At 42.4% G+C, this 20,000-nt stretch overlaps 1 protein-coding gene across 3 annotated transcripts; it reads right to left on the reverse strand.

The window, feature by feature from the left end:
• Positions 1 to 2,674: 2,674 nt before the first annotated feature.
• Positions 2,675 to 17,296, reverse strand: scaf11 (SR-related CTD-associated factor 11). 3 transcript variants are annotated; one of them, XM_005942900.3, is made up of 15 exons: positions 17,097 to 17,296; positions 12,558 to 12,604; positions 12,288 to 12,433; positions 11,466 to 11,543; positions 11,026 to 11,105; positions 10,836 to 10,915; positions 10,711 to 10,748; positions 10,544 to 10,614; positions 8,701 to 8,826; positions 8,243 to 8,343; positions 5,136 to 7,454; positions 4,369 to 4,697; positions 4,055 to 4,228; positions 3,827 to 3,946; positions 2,675 to 3,505 (listed from the first exon to the last, which is right to left on the reverse strand). In XM_005942900.3, exons 2-15 carry the CDS (start codon positions 12,574 to 12,576, stop codon positions 3,410 to 3,412), a joined length of 3,777 nt encoding a protein of 1,258 aa, XP_005942962.1. In that variant the 5' UTR covers positions 12,577 to 12,604; positions 17,097 to 17,296; the 3' UTR covers positions 2,675 to 3,409. The 3 variants fall into 3 exon arrangements, with proteins under 3 accessions (XP_005942962.1, XP_005942961.1, XP_014195758.1); XM_005942899.3 differs by having other exon boundaries at positions 11,466 to 11,549; XM_014340272.2 differs by lacking the exons at positions 2,675 to 3,505; positions 3,827 to 3,946 and having other exon boundaries at positions 4,369 to 4,578; positions 4,659 to 4,697; positions 11,466 to 11,549.
• Positions 17,297 to 20,000: the final 2,704 nt, after the last annotated feature.

The raw sequence follows: 20,000 nt of genomic DNA on the forward strand, positions 1-20,000 counted from the left end.
GGGGGGGGGGAGACCAGAGTTGTAGCTCATAGTTGTAGATACTCCTCCCTCCTTCAAACATGGGCTCAGAGTTCACGGAAGCTCACCCACAAATGCAGATTTCATGATTATTTTCTTACCTGAATTTGTGAATTCGTAACAATTTTAGGTACACAAATGATGTAAAAACAAACATCTTTCAATGAACAGATGCCCTGTCATCAGCAGGACTCTTATCTCAGGCTGGTCCTTGTCCTCCACATGCTTTCTTCTTGTTCTTTTTGGGGACAAGTCGACTTTAATATGAGTCTGTTTGTTATTGAGCCAGTCTGTACCAGGGGAAGGAACTCTGTAAAATTAGTCAAAAATGGTCACTGTACCTAACACATGAATTGGATGATAGCAGAGTTAAGACTCAATTTGTTTGTATGTCTAAGTGAAAGAGGTGCATCTTCAACATGTTTATGTCTGGATGGGAAACAAAAATGTGTCATAATCGTGCAAACTGGGATGTTTAATCTAAAACATGAACACTAATGTGAAAGAATAGTGGGTTTAACGCGACGGTAATGTGGAGTTCTTCACATAAACCACCTCCAACTCTACACCTCAAAGACCAAGGAACTGGTTGTGGACTTCGGGAGGTCCAGATCAGGTCCACTGCCAGTTCAGACAGAGAGAGAGGAGGTGGTCAACGCATACAAGTACCTCGGGCTGGGGGTGGACAACAAGATGGACTGGTCATGCAACACAGAGCACTTGTATAAAAAAGGCCAAAGCAGACTGTACTTCCTCAGGAGGCGGAGGTCCTTCAACATCTGCAGGAAGCTCCTGAGGATGTTTTACCAGTCTGTGGTTGCTGGAGTACTGTTCTATGCTGTGGTGTGCTGGGTGAGCAGCACAGCAAAGAAGGACTCATCCAGGCTGGCTCTGTGGTCAGCATGAAGCTGGACACTCTGGTGATAGTGGCAGAGAAAAGGACAAAAGAAACTGTTGGACATTATGGACAATGCTGGGAATCCTCTGCACACGGCCATAAACAACCAGAGGAGTCTGTTCAGTGACAGGTTGCTTCTCCCAAAGACAAGAACCAACAGACTTAAAAACTCCTTTGTCCCACACGCCATCAAACTGTTTAACTCCTCTCTGGAGGGGAGAGGGAGGGGAAACAGGAGGACAAAGGAGGAGGGAACTAAGCTGTAGTGCCTTTTCACTGTGCAATACTTTTTGTTAATATCCAACGGTGCAATAGACTCACAATACTGTGAAATGTGCAATTCCCTTGTATTCTTATTCCTATTTATCCCTTTTGTATACTCTGTATTTATATACGTCTCTGTATTGTGTGTGTATATATGGTACATTTCTGCTCACATTCTGTAACTTCTGTCGGTGCTGTGCTATTGGAAACCAAATTTCCCGGAGGAACCCACCCGAGGGATTAATAAAGTTTTATCTAATCTAATATGTGACTGTTTTACAGTACTTTGCAAGAATCCTGTTTCCAAAGAGCCAGACTGCATTGTAATTTTGTTAAAAGCAGTCATTAGCAACAGCACTGCAGAGGTCAGTCCAGTCCTTGTGCCTGACCATTTTCAGAGGAATGCTTTAACACCGACTTATGAATTATTCAAGCATAACTCAAGGGACGAACCAGTGTTGTGTCTACAGAGTAACAGACAACTTGGCAAAGAACCCATTTTAACTTCTTTAAGCACTTAGATACTTGCAGCCTGTTGCAAAAAGACATTTTCCCCAAATTTCTTTAGTGTATCTATAAAGCTGAAAAGATGAAACCATTTGACAGCCCAAAAAACCCCCAAAACAAAACAAACAAAAAAACCCCAGGAAAAATAGTATCGCTAGTAGCTGAAAAATTGGCAAATCCCAGTCGATATAAGGACACACAGACGTTTAGTGTGTCCTTCTACAAATTTGAGGAAATTTGACAAACAAAAGCAGCCAAAGAAGACTTAAGGAAAGCCTAAAAACTGATCTACAGCAGAGGAACAGTATTCTGAAAGTCATGTCTTTAAAAGAAAAATCCATCCGTCTACTGTTCACTTACACCTCATTAGAAACAGGGAAGGGAAACGGAGAAAAGACTGAGGGTATGCCAAATTACTCAAGAGCTGGACTGAAAATCAGGTCTTATTGAGATGTTAATTCCACATTCCTGCTTTAAATTATTGTCACTAAGCGCAGACAGGATAAAACAGTGAGTGTCTACAACCACGTGTAAAACACGGGGGAGGCTTTGGTTTTGGGGTGCTTGTCAGCCAGTGGTGTTGGTGATGTTCCTGTTCCATCATGATGATGATCCCAAACACACTGCTAATACAGTAAAAGCAAAGACAGAAAAAGACACTGGAACAGTCAGACTCACAGTCAGCTTTTTTGTTTAGACCCAGTATGTATCCATGTATGTCTACACGTTTCAATACATTGTTGGCTCTAGACTTTTGCAAAGTACCATAAAAGAAACCTAAGAAAAAGAGCATTTCTCTTCATGTCACGCTGTTCTCCAACGACCATGAACGCACCAACGCTGTTGGTCACTCTGCATATATCTACCTTGATATTGTTTATTAGGTTCATGTCACACCGTGTAGCCTGCAATTAAATCTTACAGTGACCCGGCGCTCTAACAGGAAGTCTTTCATGCAACTCCTGTGACAACACACACAGAAGCACGTTAGGAGGCAGCTAATTTATTCAACTACTCTCTGGATAGCTTCCACAGTTCATGTATACTCAGACACTTATTACACATTCAAGCAAGGGGGTGGAGTTTCTAAACTACCCCCTCCCACCCAGGAGCTACAGCTCACATTATACACTCACTGCTGATTGGTTAACCCAGTTTGGGTCCAATCAGGGCCCTGATTACAATCACGTTCATTAGATTCCAGCCCATCACTGGGCCACACAGATTGATAAAGGCAATAAACTAGGATCTCATCTGAAATATTATTTAACATTTAAAAAAGGACACTGACAATATTCAGTTCAGAAGCGATCAGGATGCCCTAACAGAGAAATTCGTTGTACCAGCTGCCACCCTGGAAATGTCTTTCACTGAGTGGTGCATCTTTAACATCATCCACCCCACCCACCCCCTCTCCCCACACTAGCCTGCGCTCTTTACAGTAGTTCCCAAGTCACATGATCTATGCAAAATAAAGGGCTCTTGCATTACAATTTCTGATTGGGTTGTTCTTTTCTGACAAAATATGAAAATCTATAGAAAAAAATCTTCATCATTCAATAAAAGGTAGAGATATCAAAAAAAGAAAAGAAAAGGGGAAAAAAAAAGCTGGCTCTCCATCATCTTTCAGCTCGGAGGCCAAATTCCAAGGAGAAGAAATTGCACTTGAGCAGCTCAATGGGTCTTTGAGGGTTTTTGCCACCTCAGCAGCAGGGCGACGTTTCATTTCTTGCGGGCATGCTTGTATTTGTCCACGTAGGCCTTCACCAGGTTGGCCACCTTACCAGAGTTCACCTCCCCACTCTTGCTGTGACACACCTGAAGTGGAAGAAAAGCCAAACACATAAAGTCAGGAAATACCGATCCCTAAATGTAACAGTCTGTACGTGGTTGTTTTAAAAAGCAGCGGGCTTTTATTTGGCCTTCACAAAACCAAAAATATCTAATGTTAGCAGCAACTGTTGGCAAATACACTCAATAATGAGAACAATAATAAGCTAGCTGCTCTCAGAGTTTGTGTGAATTACACCTGGCTACCACACAGCTAGGTGTCTGTATTCAATATAATTTAAAGGCCGTGTATTGGGCTCTGATTGCATTAAAAATGCAGATGACAGTAAAAGAAATCTGAGGGTTTACCTTCTCTACTGCCTTGCGCACAATCTCCTTGTACTCCTCCTTTGTAATCTCCTTCTTTTGGTAAAATGGTTTGATGGCTGTCTTCACTTCATTTATAGCTTTCTCTTGGATCTGTTGTTTCTGCAACAGTAAGAGGAACTTGGATTATCCAAAAGACAACAAACAGAAAAGGGCAGAGAAGAAAAAAACTTTACTGAATGACCTTTGATGGAGTGACAGATCAGTTACCTTTTCTTTTTTGGAGCTGTCAGCCTGGGCCTTGTTATGCTGGCCGGGCTGAGTTGTAGAGGATGGCAGCGCCTGGCTTGGTGCCGGCTGGCCTTGTGTCACTGCTACAACCCCAGCTTTGGTTGGGGTTGGAAGCAATGCTGGTTTCACAAAACTCACCTTGGTATTGGCCATCTAATGCAAAATGGAAAAATCACAGAGAGAATTATGGGAAGAACTGCTTGGAGACAGTTATTGTGCCCATTTATAAAATAAATAAATAAAAACATTAGACATTCAGGAATTGGAAACTAATCCTGCCAAGACTACCATACCTGTGCAGCGTGGCCGTCTGGCTGAACCGCTGCCGTCTGGCTGCCTTGCTGCATTGGTGGAGGTGGTGGTGGAGGAGGTGGGAGGCCCTGAGCACCCACAGCGGGCACCTGCAGCAGCGGCACAGCAGGGTGGAGATGCATGGGGACCTGAGGAGGCATGGCATAGGGTGCTGCAGGCTGCAAGCTGACCGGCAGGGCTCCTCGTGGGGCCTGCATGGGGTAGTGATGAATAACATTAAGCTGCGGAGGATGAGGTGGAATCACGTTCATCAGAGGCACCGGAGCATTACCGGGGACTGCCTGGAGAGGAGGATCGCTTTTTGGAGGATCTGGAGAACAAGGACCACAAATAATAATGAAAAAATGTGAGGGGACAGTGAATGTGAGAGGCTAAATAAAACTCTGTCTGTGCTTATTCACGTAGGTTTATATAAAAAAGTGCAGGACAGGATTCGCAGAAGGCAGAATGAAAAGAGCCGCCTTATATCAAAAATAGATGCTGTGAGACTTTCAAAGGAATAAATTAACTTCAAAGAAATCACAGTTTCCCCTAAATCAAATAGAGTGCAGATACCTGGGGGTAATTTCTAGTTGTTCTCTCCTCACACATGAACTAAAATTATCTTCTTCTCGTTGGCTCAAAGAGAATATTCAACACATACCACCATAATGTATAACATGCTTCTTTACTTTTCAACTCTGCAGTGCAGACAACACAGTGATGCCTGATTTTTTGGAGGTGTATCGACAAAATAAAGAGGTCTCACCTGCTGCAGCTGGTGGCTGCTGCTCTTCCTCCTGCCGGCTCCACGTGCCCGGGCCTCTCTCCCTTTTTGAGTAATAGTCTTGAACATCTGCAGGCAGTGTCCTCCTGACAGCCCAGCTGGATGCAGAGGACCAGCCTGAGCGGTCAACCATAGGCTCGCCTGGCTCAGGCTCTTTCCTGCGCCCGCCACCTCGGTTTTCATTGAAGCGGCTGTATGCGTCGTTCCCTGAATTGTTGCCTGTACCTGAGAAGTTGTTCCTCGACTGCCAGCGGCTGTCAGACATTTCTTCCTGTTGGTTGTAAAAGTTGCGGTTGCCACCACCACGTCCTCCGCCCCGGCCACGTTCAAACCCTCCAGGGCCCCCTCGACTTCGTTGTTCTCCTCTGTTCCCACCACTTCCACGATGGTCTTCCCAGCGCGAGCTGCTGCTGTACCCGAAGTCCCGGTTCCTTCCATCAGCATCTCCTCGAATCTTTTCTGTAACCCAATCGGGATTGTCTGAGCTCTGGCGATCAGGAGAACTTTCTGCAGGAACACCATTTTCAAAGTGGCCAGCGCTGCCGTGATACCTCCGTCCTTCACTGCCAGACCCACCACCGGCTCCAGATCTCCAGCTTCTACGCTCCTTCCTCTGAGGAGACTGCTCTCTAGATGTCGACCATTCAGGGCTGGGCCCTCGTCTGTGTGATCTTGTTCTAGATCGAGATCTAGACCGGGACCTTGACCGGGATCTTGAGCGGGACCGTCGCCTCCTTCTGTCCCGACTACGATCTCTCCTAGAATAGTCTCTGTCTCCATCCCGGTCCCTGTCTCTTTCTCTGCTGCGAGCCCGTGAAGAGCGCCTCGGGGAAGGGCTGCTGTCACGTTCTCTAGACCGTGAACGTGAACGCCTGCATGTTTCTCTCTTTGAGTCCCTCTTAGGTGACCACGTGGAAGTTGGAGAGTGGAAGCGAGATCTCCGCTGCTTGCCATTCTTCCTCTCTTGGCTCCTGTCTCTCTCCCTTTTGTCCTTGGCGCCTTCATCTTTGGTGACGTGGCTTTCAGAAGTTGTAGGAGGTGGTTCTACAGGAGCAGGGGAAGCAGTCTCACTCGGAGGTTCCAAAACGGGGCTGTTCCCATGCTCGCTCGTGGGTGAACTGCAGTCCATGGGGACAACACTTGTGTCATCCTTGGATCCTTCCACAGAGTTGTCGACTCCCGAATGCTCTATTGATGCCAGCATTTCTGCCTCAATGACCTCTGAAACTTTCGCTTCTTGGTCAGCTACATTTTCCTCTCGAGCAGAGGGAGAACCAGGTTGTGCTAAACTCCCACATGATTCAGCCTTCACTTTCTTTGAAGATTCTTCATTGTTGGCATCTTCTGACTCTGCACAAATGTCCATTTCATCATCCTGCTCCACCTGCTCGTCACACTGTGGAGACACTACATCTTCCAGAGCATTCTGTGTGGAGGAGTGGGATGGGGATGGCGAAGTCCTTTCCTCTGGATGCTTTTCTCCAGAGGAAACTGGACTGGCCTGCTCTTCCTTCTCTTTTTTGCTCTCGACTCCTTCAGAGCACAAACCAGGGCTGCTAACAGCTGATCCTGAGGGACATGAGACGTCACTCTCACCTTCGTCGGCTTTCTCTTCTTGCTCATGCTCATCACTTTGTTCCTGAGCTTCCTCACTCTCCTGTCCCACATCATTCATAGCTCCTCCGGCTCGCTGCTCATCAGAGGAATTGAAACCATCCTGTTCCTCATTGAGACCATCTTCAGTGTCAGACTGCTGCTGTTCTGAGTGACTTCCATCCTGCTCCTGTTCAGTTTTATCTTCCTCTTCTTCTTCCTCCACCTCCTCCCTGTTTTGACTCGCGTCATTTTCCTCCTCCTGTGATGCTTCCTGTGCCTCTACCTGTGCTTCCTCCTGCACTTCCTCACATGCCTCTTCCACTGCGTCCTCCTGTGCTTCCTCCTCACTAGCTGCTGGACTGTTAACAACCTCCGGAGAGCTTTTTTTTCTCGTTGTAGCTTTCCGTTTGCCGCTAGCCTTTCGGTTTGTCACTCGTTTCCCTTTCCTCTTGGCCGGCACCTGAGAAGCCTTGCCAGGCCTTGTGGACTGGCTAGCAGATGAGTCGGAGTCTGACAAACTGGACTGTGGAGGTGTTGAAGGGTCAGATGCAGGAGTCTCTTCTTGAGTTTTGCTGTTGTTGCGTCCTGATCGTCTCGACGGTAGAGACTCTGTCTCTTTGGTGGGGGCTTTGGAGGTTGAAGCTCGGCCACCTCTCTTCTCTCCTCCTTTGGGACACGTGATGGCGCAGACAACACCCTGAAACACTACACGGGAGAGAGACTGGTTATAGAAGCCTGTGATTCACTATTATTTTGGTCCAGTGTTTCCTATGAACAGCAGCTGCCGTTTGAATACAGTCATTTGATTTTACTTCTTATTGATATCTAGTTCAAGACTTTAATGGTTCTTGGTAAATGGCCTGTATTTATATAGCGCTTTACTAGTCCCTAAGGACCCCAAAGCGCTTTACATATCCAGTCATCCACCAATTCACACACACATTCACACACTTCTACATTTCATCCATCCATACAGTCACTACAGTCACCTAGAGACCATACAACATGAAACAGAAAACCCCAACAAACAGACAATCCCCTATGAGGATTGTCTGGTTGGCGTAATAAGCATATGCTTCAGCCAATACCTTTCGATTAGCCTTGTCTCGTGCTTTCTTGCTTTGTGGTAATCTTTATTCTGTATTCACTGAGATATTTGAATGCTAATCAATAAATCAAAATATCAAAATGAGAAAGAACTTGGCAACAGTGAAAAACTCCCCTTTAACACAAAGTGTATAAACTTTGTAGCAAACATTAAATGTGGGGGCAGAGCAGGTTATCCACTAAAGTCAGTGGTTCAAAAAAACTGAAATCCATATTGCCATCACTGTGTGACAGTGTAGGCAGTATTTGCATAAACATTTAACAGAACAGAATAAAGCTCTGTATCATGTGTACGAATGGAACGCTATCAAAGTACTAGTCTAACTAAACGAGACATGTTCACCATGATCATAGGAAAAAAGTCAACTGTGTCGAATGTGTCTCACCAAAGTTGCTCGGGGTGAACGGTGAGCTGGAGGTAAATGGAAATGAGCCAAATCCAAATGGAAACGTGTTGTGATTCCAACTGGTTCCATGAAAATTCTGCCTGTAAAACCAACAAACAGCTAGAGGTCAGATTTTATCTCAGTGCGTTCTTCATTCCTACTTTTCCACAATTTTAAAATCCCAAAAACCCAAAGAAGAACTCATTCTAATGTCCTGTTTGAATGGACCCCAATCAATGTTACCAAAACAAACTTTTCAAGAATTTACCAAGTGAAACATTTCAGTGTGCAGTTTTAAAGCTCCTGTGTTTTATACTCAGGACAATTCCTTGTGTGCGCTGTTCTATAGTCCTGACTGACAGACTAAACCACGAGTGTCAAACTGAGGCTGTGGATAGGATCTAATGAAAGATGTTGTCAGTTTGTGAAAACGGTCACAGCAGTGGGAATTTTATTACCTTGAGGTGCCATTAGCAGGGATGGGAGCAGCAGGAGAGAGCCAGGGACAGTGCTGCACCTGGGGCTTGCACTGCTTGAGTCCAGTGTCATATGGTATATCTTCTGCCAGCCACCCAGGATCTGCACTGAAGGACAGTGAAAGCAGGGTAAGAGTTACAAAAGTGCTTTCTACACAGCACTAATTTGAATTTCAAATGTAAAGTTATAGTCCAAAATAAATGGTTCCCAGGTACCCAAAATATCTCATGTTCAGAAGTAGATTTACCCATCTGCCCTGCCGTCCTGCTTCTGAACATGAGATATTTTTTGGTTTCTACAGTTAAAATAGGTCTAAACTGTAATCTGTCAGTTATTTGATGTTACCTATTCTTAGAAGAAGCAGACTTTATATCTATAAAAAGGTCTATACTTACAGCTAATTTTACAAGTTACTTTTTAAGTGCTCCTCAATACCACTTTATGATGCAGTGATGACCAAGATCACCATGGAAACACAAATGTAAAAACATCTGTCTAATTTTCATGTAATACACTGATGATAGTTCAAAAATAAAAGCAAGAAGCTAAAGTATGTGGTTAAATTTACAACATTTTTCCAACTTGTTTATCAGTGTGAAAAGAAAAGAAAAAAAAACCACTGCCGCTCCAAACGATATCCGAACCGAAACATCTTCCACACACAGTGTGCGGAGTTTCAGAAACGCTTTCAGGCACCAGTTTTAACCACCACAAGTTGTGGTTTTCTTCAGGAGTGTCATTAAACTTGCACCTTTCCATATCCAAACACCAACTTTTTCTGGCATGTCTGCCTGAAGTCAAATTTGAGTGAACTGAAGGTCAGCACATTACAAAATCAATGTTTATTCATCTTAGTTTCCCTGATGTTTCCACCTTCAGTTGCTCTATCCCCAGTGGGTTGAAAACCACGGGAATAAAACAGTTCCACTGACGGAGTTGGTAAGGATGTTTTCTTTATCGTTTTCAGAGTTTCTGTCTATACACTGCAGCCTCAGGAGACCCTCTGCCAGCATCGAGAACTTTGTAAGTTTTTTCTTTTTTCTATTTTTAAAGACATGAGCTAAAACTGTTAAGCTACAATGTATCAGTCTACTCTTACAGTTAATCCTGCTTACACATAAAAAGTCAACCTTTGGTTGTTTAGGTGACATGTTAATAGTGCACAGTTAGCACAATAATTCATCACTGCACGTGAATGAAGTTAACCATGATTCAGAGCTGTCCTATCAATAAAGCCTTACTGACATTGAATGTGAAACATAGTCTTGCCCAAGTTGTTTCCTAACCCGGTGTTTGCCTACTGGTGGTGGTCAGAGGGCCCGGTGGCGCCAGTGTCCGGCAGCCTCGCCTCTGTCAGTGCGCCCCAGGGCAGCTGTGGCTACAATGTAGCTGCCATCACCAGTGTGTGAATGTGTGTGTGAATGGGTGAATGACTGAATGTAGTGTGAAGCGCTTTGGGGTCCTTAGGGACTAGAAAAGCGCTATACAAATGCAGGCCATTTACCATTTACCATAGTCTGGCCTGTTTCTAAAACAGCAAGACGTTAATGCATGCAATATGTCAAAGAGGCACTGTGTGCTGGAGTTTTGTGCAGTGACTCCACTAATAACTTTTAATGTTAATGTGTTTAATACCATAAAACTTTTTAAAGATCCACCTACTACGTTTAGAATTCAACCCAATTTTTTGACTTCTCCAACTGATCGACTGAGCACACTTTAAACATGATCGCTGTAAGCACTTTAAAAGAAAAATCCTGACAAAGAGCACAAACTATAAAAAAAACTACTAACATATTATTTCATTAAATCAGTGTCACTTACACGTCCTGTGCTGACGTAACTAATGAAACACAGGGAGGAGGTGACCACGTACAGCAGTCTGTTCCTCTCACCTGAAGAGAGAAATGCAAAGAATCAGTGACATCAAACCTAACAGTGAAACGTGTGTGTGGGACAGATAAAAAAAAACAAAAAAACAAAGCAGTTACCTTTTTTCTGCTCAGTGAGGAGGGATCCTCATCGTTACCTATAAACACATTTAAAGACGTGAGATTGCTGACACAATGCGAGAAAAGGCTAGCCACATTTCTGGGGCAGAAGCGCTCTAACATACATTTCCTCACAAGTCCTTTTGTTTTAGCGCCTGCCGTCCTCTCTACCTTTTGCCGTCTCAACCTTCTTGTGGGCTTGCTTCTGAAAAGATAACCATTTTATCAGTTCTTGGTTGCACTCACAGTCAAATGACAAGGGCCGGCCTAAGAGGCGACCCAGTAATGTTAAGAAAGAAACAGTCTAACACTCACTTGAGACAGACTTTTTGTTCAGGGTTTCTACAGCAGCAGTTCTCAGCATCGCTTTGAGACAGTCGCTTCCTCACAGGGACCTTTGAGGATAGAAGCATATTTATTTATTTATTTTTTAAGTACATATAAAGACAAAAGTCATGTGAGGCAGTGTGGTGGCTTGACAGCTGGCCTACATGTGACTTGGAAACAAAACTAATTTTGACTGCTGGCTTTACCTTCTAGGTCAATCTCAGGCTACCTCAAAACCACTTCAACCAAATTTTTTTTTCAGCTGTTAAAATTCTTCTTAAATACACTTCAAATAAACTGACATCACGGGAAAATAACGCTCCGTATTTCTCGTTAACAGGAGGCAGCGGGTGTCTCAGCTTTACAGCACAGGAAATTTCAACAAAGCTTAAAACAACAGCAGTAAACAGAGAAAACAGCACATTGACCTGCACACAGCCGAGAATCCTGTCCCATCTGTAAACATGACTGAAAGGTCTTCTATCCACGGGGCAGGAAGGAGCCATCTGCAGCTTCAAATTAAAGCAAACAAAACATCATTAGTACACTAATACGAATGAAAGGCATGAATGCTTAAAGGCTTACGGGCTTTTCCAGTCTGACATGAGGGAAATCACTAGATGCTATTTTTGGCATGAGTACTGGCACAAGAATATCATTGCTAACACCTTTGAACTTTTCCCTCTGTACTCAAGGCTTTTTACTGCCAAGTTTAAAGAGAATAAACATAACTAAAATCATCAGACCTTCCCCAACTTCCCTGGTTTCCTCCAACAGCATGTGGACCGGGGCCCAGTGTCAAAGGTGAGCAACACTAGCTAAATGTAGCTCAAAAATCCACTAATCACTAATGTCAACAAACACCCAGCACAATAAAAACTTGTTATAAGGAGCTTCAGGTAACATCTTGTCTGCAACAACTTTAGTGAGGAAGTAAACTACGGTTAGCCAGCTAGCTGTTACACTGATATGTGTCTTTGCTAGCAGGTAACGTTAGCCAACATTAACAAACAGAAAGCCAGTTTTAGCACATCAAACCGGGCTTTGATGGCATTGGTTGCTTTCTCACATCCCAAGTCACCTTTGTTGTCAATGCACTAATACTCATTAAAATATCATTCTGGATCTAAGACAGAATATAGTGATTAATTCACAGACAGACCAGATATGTAATTGTTCACTACACATGACATGACCTAAAATCACTTCCACTTAGTGCCACTACTATATTAGCGTTATCTGAGTGTCACCTCTGCCCATGTGAGGAGGCATCTGAGGCAGAAGACATGGCAGCAGCTATCAGGCATGGCGAGTTCGCCTCCAGCCAGGACGCCCAGGCAGATAGGACACCTCTCCGCCTCCTCGCCGTCTGCCCCATCAGGCGGGCCCTGGCCGCCTGTATACGCCGCAGAGGATACACACAAGTATGAAAAATATTTACTTACACCAATCAGTCTTAAAAAAATAGAGTCTGCTATGTTTATGCAACATGCAGCTAAACGAAGGTTAGAATTTCTCACCGCTTCCAGCTCCAATCATGTCCGGCCCCTGGCTGTCGTGATCCCCACTACAACAGAGGGAAGGTGACAGAAATGAAGAGTTGCTGATAGGAAAGAAAGAGGCACAGCTTATGACATCATCAGGTTAGATACTGCAAGATACTGAATGTAACATGTAACAAAACAATCTCTTTTTTTCCCACTCAGAAGGTTAATGGTAGATAAACAGCCTTAGTTATCAGTTTACTATGAAGCGTCTTTGTTAAAGATTTGCATTTTTATCAAATCCTCTGAACAAACCTGTCAGACACTTCCTACTAGCAGGTCCCTTGAATTTTGACAAATAAATAGTGAAAAATACAAATGAACTGCAGAGGAAAACTCCCACCTGGCTCTAAACAATATAAGACAAGATTGAGGTAAACCTCTTTCTTATTTTAGAAATAAGCAATGATGTCCAAGCTCAGTTTTCTCTGGGAATCAACTGTGCACATCAAACCTGGTTCATGCTGTAGAATAGAGACATGCAGGTATATTTACGTTTTAGGATGATTACATTATGCTGGATCAACATCCTGCACATGAATTTGCGCAATACAATTAAAGGATACCGTCCTTTCTGGAAGAGGTACATTCACTTTTAAATCCACATTTATTCAGTCTTACACAAAAACAAAATCTGTCAATGCAACATCAGCTTAGTGGAAATACAGCGAGTCATCAAACTGCCACTTTCACACAACACATATTCTGCAGAATAAGCAACACTAAAGTAGAAATCTTTATGACAAGTTTCAACCTGAGCTGCCATCATATTTTTGCAAAGTTCTGTATATATTTTTAGGGCCCATTAGCTGGTTCCAGGACTGAGAGAGAGAGAGAGAGAGAGAGAGAGAGAGAATGCTTTAACACTGTCCTATTTTACAGAGGAGGGAAAAAAAAAAAAAAAAAAAAAAAAAAAAAAACAAGGACTAAAAGCGTTCCAGTCCCACACACAAAGCAACGCGCTTTATAATGAGACTGACAAGAACCAACAACAACCACGATTTTCAGTGGCTCATTTGAGGTTGGCATCTTTCACGGCTCTGCATCGATCCGTGTCTGAGAACGGTGCCTCCAAATGTTTGCATGCAGAGTTTGCATGTTATCACACAACAAAAACATTTCTTTGTGTCTTCACAGCAAATTTGTGAATGAACACTGTGTTCAAGAGAGTTAACAAGACTGAAAAGCTCGGTCAATGGCTCTTTCCCTCTCACTCTCTCATCATATTATCACAGGTTTACCACTTAACACAAAGCTTTGACTTAGCTGGATTCAATTCAGTTAACATCATCATTGCTTCTCATGTATCAGCTCAACTCTTCGTGCATGAGCAGGTGTGCTAAATCGCTAAATCAGCAATCAATAAACACTAAAACACAAATAAACGCAGCCTGGCCAGAGAAACTCCTATCTGACAAAAAATACTGGAACCATTTAAGGGCTGTACCTTTAATATTTAATCAAAACAGACGGCAGAAAAAGGAGAATCAAGCATGACCATAAAAAAACAGCATAAGGGAATAAGGAATCTTAATGCTAAGCATAAGTATAAAGCATAAAGCAGTCCAGAATGAAACATGCCTGCGGAGGCAGATGTTGCCTTGCAGATTAAAGAATGATTCACCGTCTATTCCTCTCAGTAAAGAAAAAAGTTTGTTGATCTAACACGGAGGGATCCGTACTTTGTATGAGCAGATCCCAAAGCCAAGGTGTATTTATAAGGAGTGGAAGTTAAATGCATCCCACTAATAACTGTAGAGACTCAGTGAATGGTGACACTTTCTGTGAACTTTTGAGTTGTTGTTTTTTTACTGAGACGTTCAAAACGTGTTTGACTGTCTTATTGATTAAAACTTTGAGTTTGAGAGAGTTGATTCTCTCAAATAATAGCACAAGTAGTTTTTAAGAGTACAGTTAGAGTACTGGATTGGAAGCAGTAAAGTAGGAGAAGTAAAGTTGCTAAAGTCTTAACAATACAATCAAGACGTGACTGAAGTGCTGACTTTCAGCTTGAGTTCAAGGGGTTTAGCAGAAGTACTGGATTAACTGTTCAGGAATTACAACCATTTTTATACATAGTCCTAATACTTCCCAGATATTCTGTCAGGCTTTTACTGTAGCCACCTTCAGCTGCTGTGTGTTTGTGGGTCTCTCTGCCTTCAATTTTGTCATCAGTAACTGTTGCGTTAAGGTGATTAAATGAAATTGAAGAATATCCCATTTCTTTGTCTTGACAAACTCTTGGGTTGCTTTTGCAGTATGCTTTGGGTCATTATCCATTTGCACTGTGAAGCACTGCCTCATCAGTTTTACAGCATTTGACGCAATCTGAGCAGAGCGTACAGCTCTGTACACTCCCAACTCCTCCTGCCACTTCTATCAGCAAGTCACACCATCAATAAACAGTAGTGACCCCGTTTCTCGGCTGCTCTCGACTTGGCTACAGATTATGAAGTTATTTTGCACTTTATTGGGGCCACAATCTACCCCAGATTTTATCTCCTTTATTTCTTTTGAAATAACAAAGCGATAAGCCTCACATGCCAATGAAACTGCTTGTCAGTCACTAAAATAATTCCTAAACAGAGAATACAATACTTTCGCTGAAATCCCTGAATAAATAATTTATCAGAAGAAAAATAGCCACTGTGCAATATGACCTAATCACAGATAATACACCCCTCTACTGCTGTAATAGAACTTACAGCAGTAGTTCAGTAGTAGAATTGCAAACTACTTTTGCAATTCACATCTATTTTTAAATAAGATGTGTATTAAAGCAATAATCTAACAATGTAAAATCAGAAATTCTAATAAGTGTTGTAAGAACTAACCAATCAAACCTCAGTCAATAACAATATGATACCCAAAAATGCAATAACAACATATCAGTGGGACTGTCAAAAGCTAAATGTGTTTTATCAGTTGTGACACGGTACAGATTTGTATTTCTCGTAAGTTTCATTGCTAGTGAGAAAGGCCTTGTGCCAAAAAGTGATTTCTGTTTTTATGTGTAATGTCTTTTCTTATATTAGTAAAAAAGACTGTAGTCATCAGGGTTCATGGAGGGATAATATATCACTTAAAATATGTTTATACCAATATTATGTTATATTTGTTGCAATTTCTGCTGCCCTCTTGGTCAGATCACCCTTATAAAATACTTTTTTTAATGTAAATAAGACTGTTTAGGTGAATGAAGGATTTATAAAACCCACTTTCAAAAAAAATAACTGCAGCTTCTACCTTGTGACAGGAATGTTGTTTGTGGCTCAAAATGACTTGGTATCATTAATGACATAGGGTTTGACAAATTATAGGACAACAAGTCAGTGACAACTGTCTGAATACAAGCAATCTTTCTTTTTCTTTTTTTGGGGGGGCGCAAATACCGACACTTTTTTGCCACAACAGGGGAGAGAGAGTGAAAGGTTCATTAAAGGCCCCACAGACAACAGCAACAAGGAATCCCCCCCCCTCTTTTTTTTAAATTACTCCATAATATTCGTCTGTGTTGCGCTCATTTGGTCTGATATCTTGGCGTGGTAGATGTATTTTTGGAATTGATGAGGGAATTCTTCACTACTTTACTATTACAAACCTACTACTGTTAGTTACAATCACCACTATAGATTGTGTTGCACTCAGACCAAGAAATGAAAGTGAAATGGTTTAGATTTGATTTATTCCGGCACGCTTGGTTGGGTAACAGTTGCCTAAAACCAATACAAACAGGTACAGACAAGATTTTTGACCAAGTCCATGTTATAGCGTCTATCAGTTGAAGGAATGTTTGTAGCCTGAACGCACACTTGAGTGTAACTAACAGCCTGAGTCACTGTGAACAAACCCAACTCCGCCAGGCCACCACACTTCTGAGAGTCTCCCTTAACTGACCCCGAATCAGTCTGGAAATTCCTATCCTCCAAATATGAACACTTCTAATTTGTTTAGCTGAAGCCCCTGCAACGGACTAAGAACACAGCCGCATTACTGAACAAGTCAAACAAACGAAGTCAACACAGGCCATTTCAAGTGTTTCCACTCGGAACACCGGTTAACTGCGAAGCCCGAAGGCAGCTTGAAAGTCAGTCTTTTAAATGTAAATGCTAACTTAGTTTAAAAGTCGTACTGCATCAGTAAAAGGTGGGGTATTTGAGAAGCTTGTTGCGTGTTTTTGCCAGTACGGCCTGGCTGCTGGAGACACAAAATTAGCTCCAACTTGTTCAACCAGTCCCAACACGACGGCCACAACACGGTTGTTGTTGGTTAGCTAGCGAGCTACTGCTAGCTAAAAACACAGCTACATTTGGAGCTAACAGACTGTTAGCACGGTAGTAAATAAGGCTAACTACCGTTTAATATCAGCCACGATGATTGTACTGAAGGTCACAAGTTAGCTAGCGAGTTTAGCTGAGAGCTAACTAGCGGCTTTGAACAACAGCACCTGCTTACGTTGCTTTTAGCCTCCTAGCAGCTAGCTCCGCTTAGCTAACGTCAGGTGTCGTTACTCACCGTTTGAGCGCAGCTGCGGCTGGTTTGCGCCTAGTGAACGGCTTTTTAGCGTGCAAACTCCTGCTAGGGAATGCTGACCAGTCACACAATCTGGGAATTGTTTTGGACTAAAGAGCGAGTGTAGCTTTCCGAAAGTCCCAGCCACATGTCTTGCAGTCGGGCTGCGAGTTGGTGCCGTTGGCGCCCCCTATGGGAACCGCCGAATATTACAAAGCGAATACCTTCTATCTGGCATTTATTTACATGGAAAGAGAAGCAGCAACAAGTGGATGAGAAAGCAGACTTTTTTCAGCATTCACTTACGCTTTCTTTGAAGTTATAGGGACTTTAGCCTATATTGCCGATTTATCTCATTAATCCAATAACTCCAAATGATTAAGCCAAATAAATCAGTACACAATTATAATAACACTCTTACTGTAATTTAAAACGTGAATAAATACATATGAAACTTACATACAATCAAGCACACATGATAAGTCATGATGCAGTAAACAGACAGCTGAAGTTTAGTGTGTGGTGGAGTTAGTCCAAAGTCCCAGGTCCTATCAAAGATACATTTTATACTGACTCTGTCCAGTCTGATGAAAACAACATAATAGCAGTGTACAGATGTCTGTTTTTACACAGTAGTCTATTTCTCTTCCCGCCTACTTTAGAAAAACACACATCTACACAGACCATCGCTTACTCGCTTAATGTTACCTGAGGCAGAGCATGTGCTAGTAGTAAAAACAAGCCAGAAATTTTAAACAACCACAAATTCTGTGCTTATAATCACGCAACCTTGACTGAAATGAGATTATTTGTTTGGAACAAAGACCACAACAGTCAAAACACTGCCAGCACTTTCTAACCGACTGAAACTTTATAGCAGGGAGCAGAGGTGTGCTTAAGCATGAGCTGGGGTGTGGCTGCACACTCCGAGGAAACATCTGCCCACCCACTGAAACTTCTGAAAATAAATTACAGTCTCATCTGTCATTTTGTTTTCTGTCATTTTGTCTTTGGACTAGAAAAACCAACAAAAGTTCTATTTGCCATTTTAAAGTTTTAGTGTGCTTAATCAGTTTGGCATTTCCGTTTCACGATCCCCACACACATGGCTATTATAAATAAGGGTATTAAAAGTCCATTTCTACCCATACAGGTACAAAGTAGATAAATGTATCCACTAGTGTGGCTTTTCAAGGGCAGGAGAGGTAGATTTACACACAATGGACTTTACTGTTTTTAAATACTGACTTAATTTTTCATGGTATAGATTCAGCTAGATGCTGGAAAGATTCTGAAACCAGAACGGTGTCTTGAACCTGGAAAGGTTCAAGAAATCAGTTTGAGATTTGTGATATGGTGCGTTATCCTGCTGGAAGAAGCCATCAGAAGATGGGTACACTGTCATAAAGTTACGGTCACAGCAACAGTACTCAGATAGGCTGTGGTGTCTATACCGTGCTCAATTGTCAGTAAGAAAGTAAGTAAGAAGATATCCTCTGCACCATTACACCAGGCTGACTGGCCTGAAGACGATTGGACTAGACCAGTGATGTCACAATGAGCTTGACCACGCAAGGAATTAGAAGTGATGTAAAGCTTAGATTAGCCACCAAACACCTGGTAAGCAGACAGATGTGCGACTACAGATCTTCTTTACTAAACGTACACATAAACTTCATAAAGAAGTCTTGATATTGTTCTATTTATTTTGTTTTTGGGTGTGTGGCAGTAGTTATAGTAGTAACTTCTTCCCCCTGAGCCTAGTTCTTTTGGAGGTTTCTTTCCCACTGTTGCCAAGTGCTTGCTCGCAGGATGTTGTCTGATTGTAAAGGTTTTGTCTGTATTGTTTTAGGGTCTTTACCTTACAATATAAAACACCTTGAGATCGCTGTTGTTGTGACTTGGCATTACTTTTAGAAAATTGAACTGAATTGCTAGAGGAACTACTGAAACCTACCAAAGATCCAAACCACAAGATTAGTGGCACAGTTGCATTGCCTGTTGCTAAACTAAACCTACATTTATGTAATCTAAAACAAACATTTTTCTTGTTGCCCACACAAATATCATAAGGACGGCAATCAGGTTAGCGCCTCAGCTGGGCACTGAGCAGAATCAAAAACCAACACAAAGTGTCAGATTACTGCTGAATGCCCCAACACAGTGTGACTTTTGATGAATCCTGAAAGCTTTCTGCAGTGTCACATTATGCACAAAAGATGTTTTGGGAGCTGTGGGAAGTGGAGCGCTGAGCAAAGTCATTAACTATTCAATTATGTTAAAAGGATCGAGCCAAGAGAAAGTGTCCGGTGGTTAAACGGAACAAAAGGTTGAGCTCACCAGCAAATGGAGGTTGTTGGGTTGTATCAGAAAAGAGTGCTGTTTGAAGTCCCAGCAACCAAGCATGAAAACAGAGGGTTGAATATTAAAAGCACTGGCCTCTGTTCAGATCTCTCTGAACAGAGAGACGGGCCCAGGGAAGGAGTCGTCTGAGGTTCACGGTGTTACCAATTGTTTAGACCTGTTTTTAACAGACTGTCATGTCCCTCATTGTAGATCATTTAGATGGGTTTGGAGTAACAGGAGCAGGATCCTTCCACTCTTTGATTCTTTTATGTTTTTTCCCCACTCATTCATTCATTACTATTCTCCTCCCTCTCACTGGTTACATCTTTGAATTGCATCTGTTTGAAGTCATTCCTTTGAAAATTATCTGTGGTTGTGTGAATTTTTCAGCCTTTTCTGTTTCTTGTTTCAGTATGCAGTTACCACTCAGTCGACTGATATACTTTTCCTTCCATTATTCTACATATATAATGACATTCACAACTATTTTTTTTGATGGATGTGTTCAAGCTCAGTCAGGTTGGATGGGAAGTGCTCATACTCAGCATTTTTCCCAAAGCC

The sequence above is a fragment of the Haplochromis burtoni genome, unplaced genomic scaffold, assembly GCF_018398535.1.
Source record: "Haplochromis burtoni strain Fernald_Lab_line unplaced genomic scaffold, NCSU_Asbu1 Contig_178, whole genome shotgun sequence".
Classification (NCBI taxonomy): Eukaryota; Metazoa; Chordata; class Actinopteri; order Cichliformes; family Cichlidae; genus Haplochromis; species Haplochromis burtoni.

What these genes read in the sequence shown, in the direction of transcription:
- scaf11 (XM_005942899.3), bottom strand. An exon ending in CCTCACTGAGCAGAAAAAAG is followed by an intron (nt 10,615 to 10,710) that starts GTAACTGCTTTG and finishes TTCTCTCTTCAG; the next exon opens with GTGAGAGGAACAGACTGCTG. An exon ending in ACAGCTCCAAAAAAGAAAAG is followed by an intron (nt 3,947 to 4,054) that starts GTAACTGATCTG and finishes TTACTGTTGCAG; the next exon opens with AAACAACAGATCCAAGAGAA.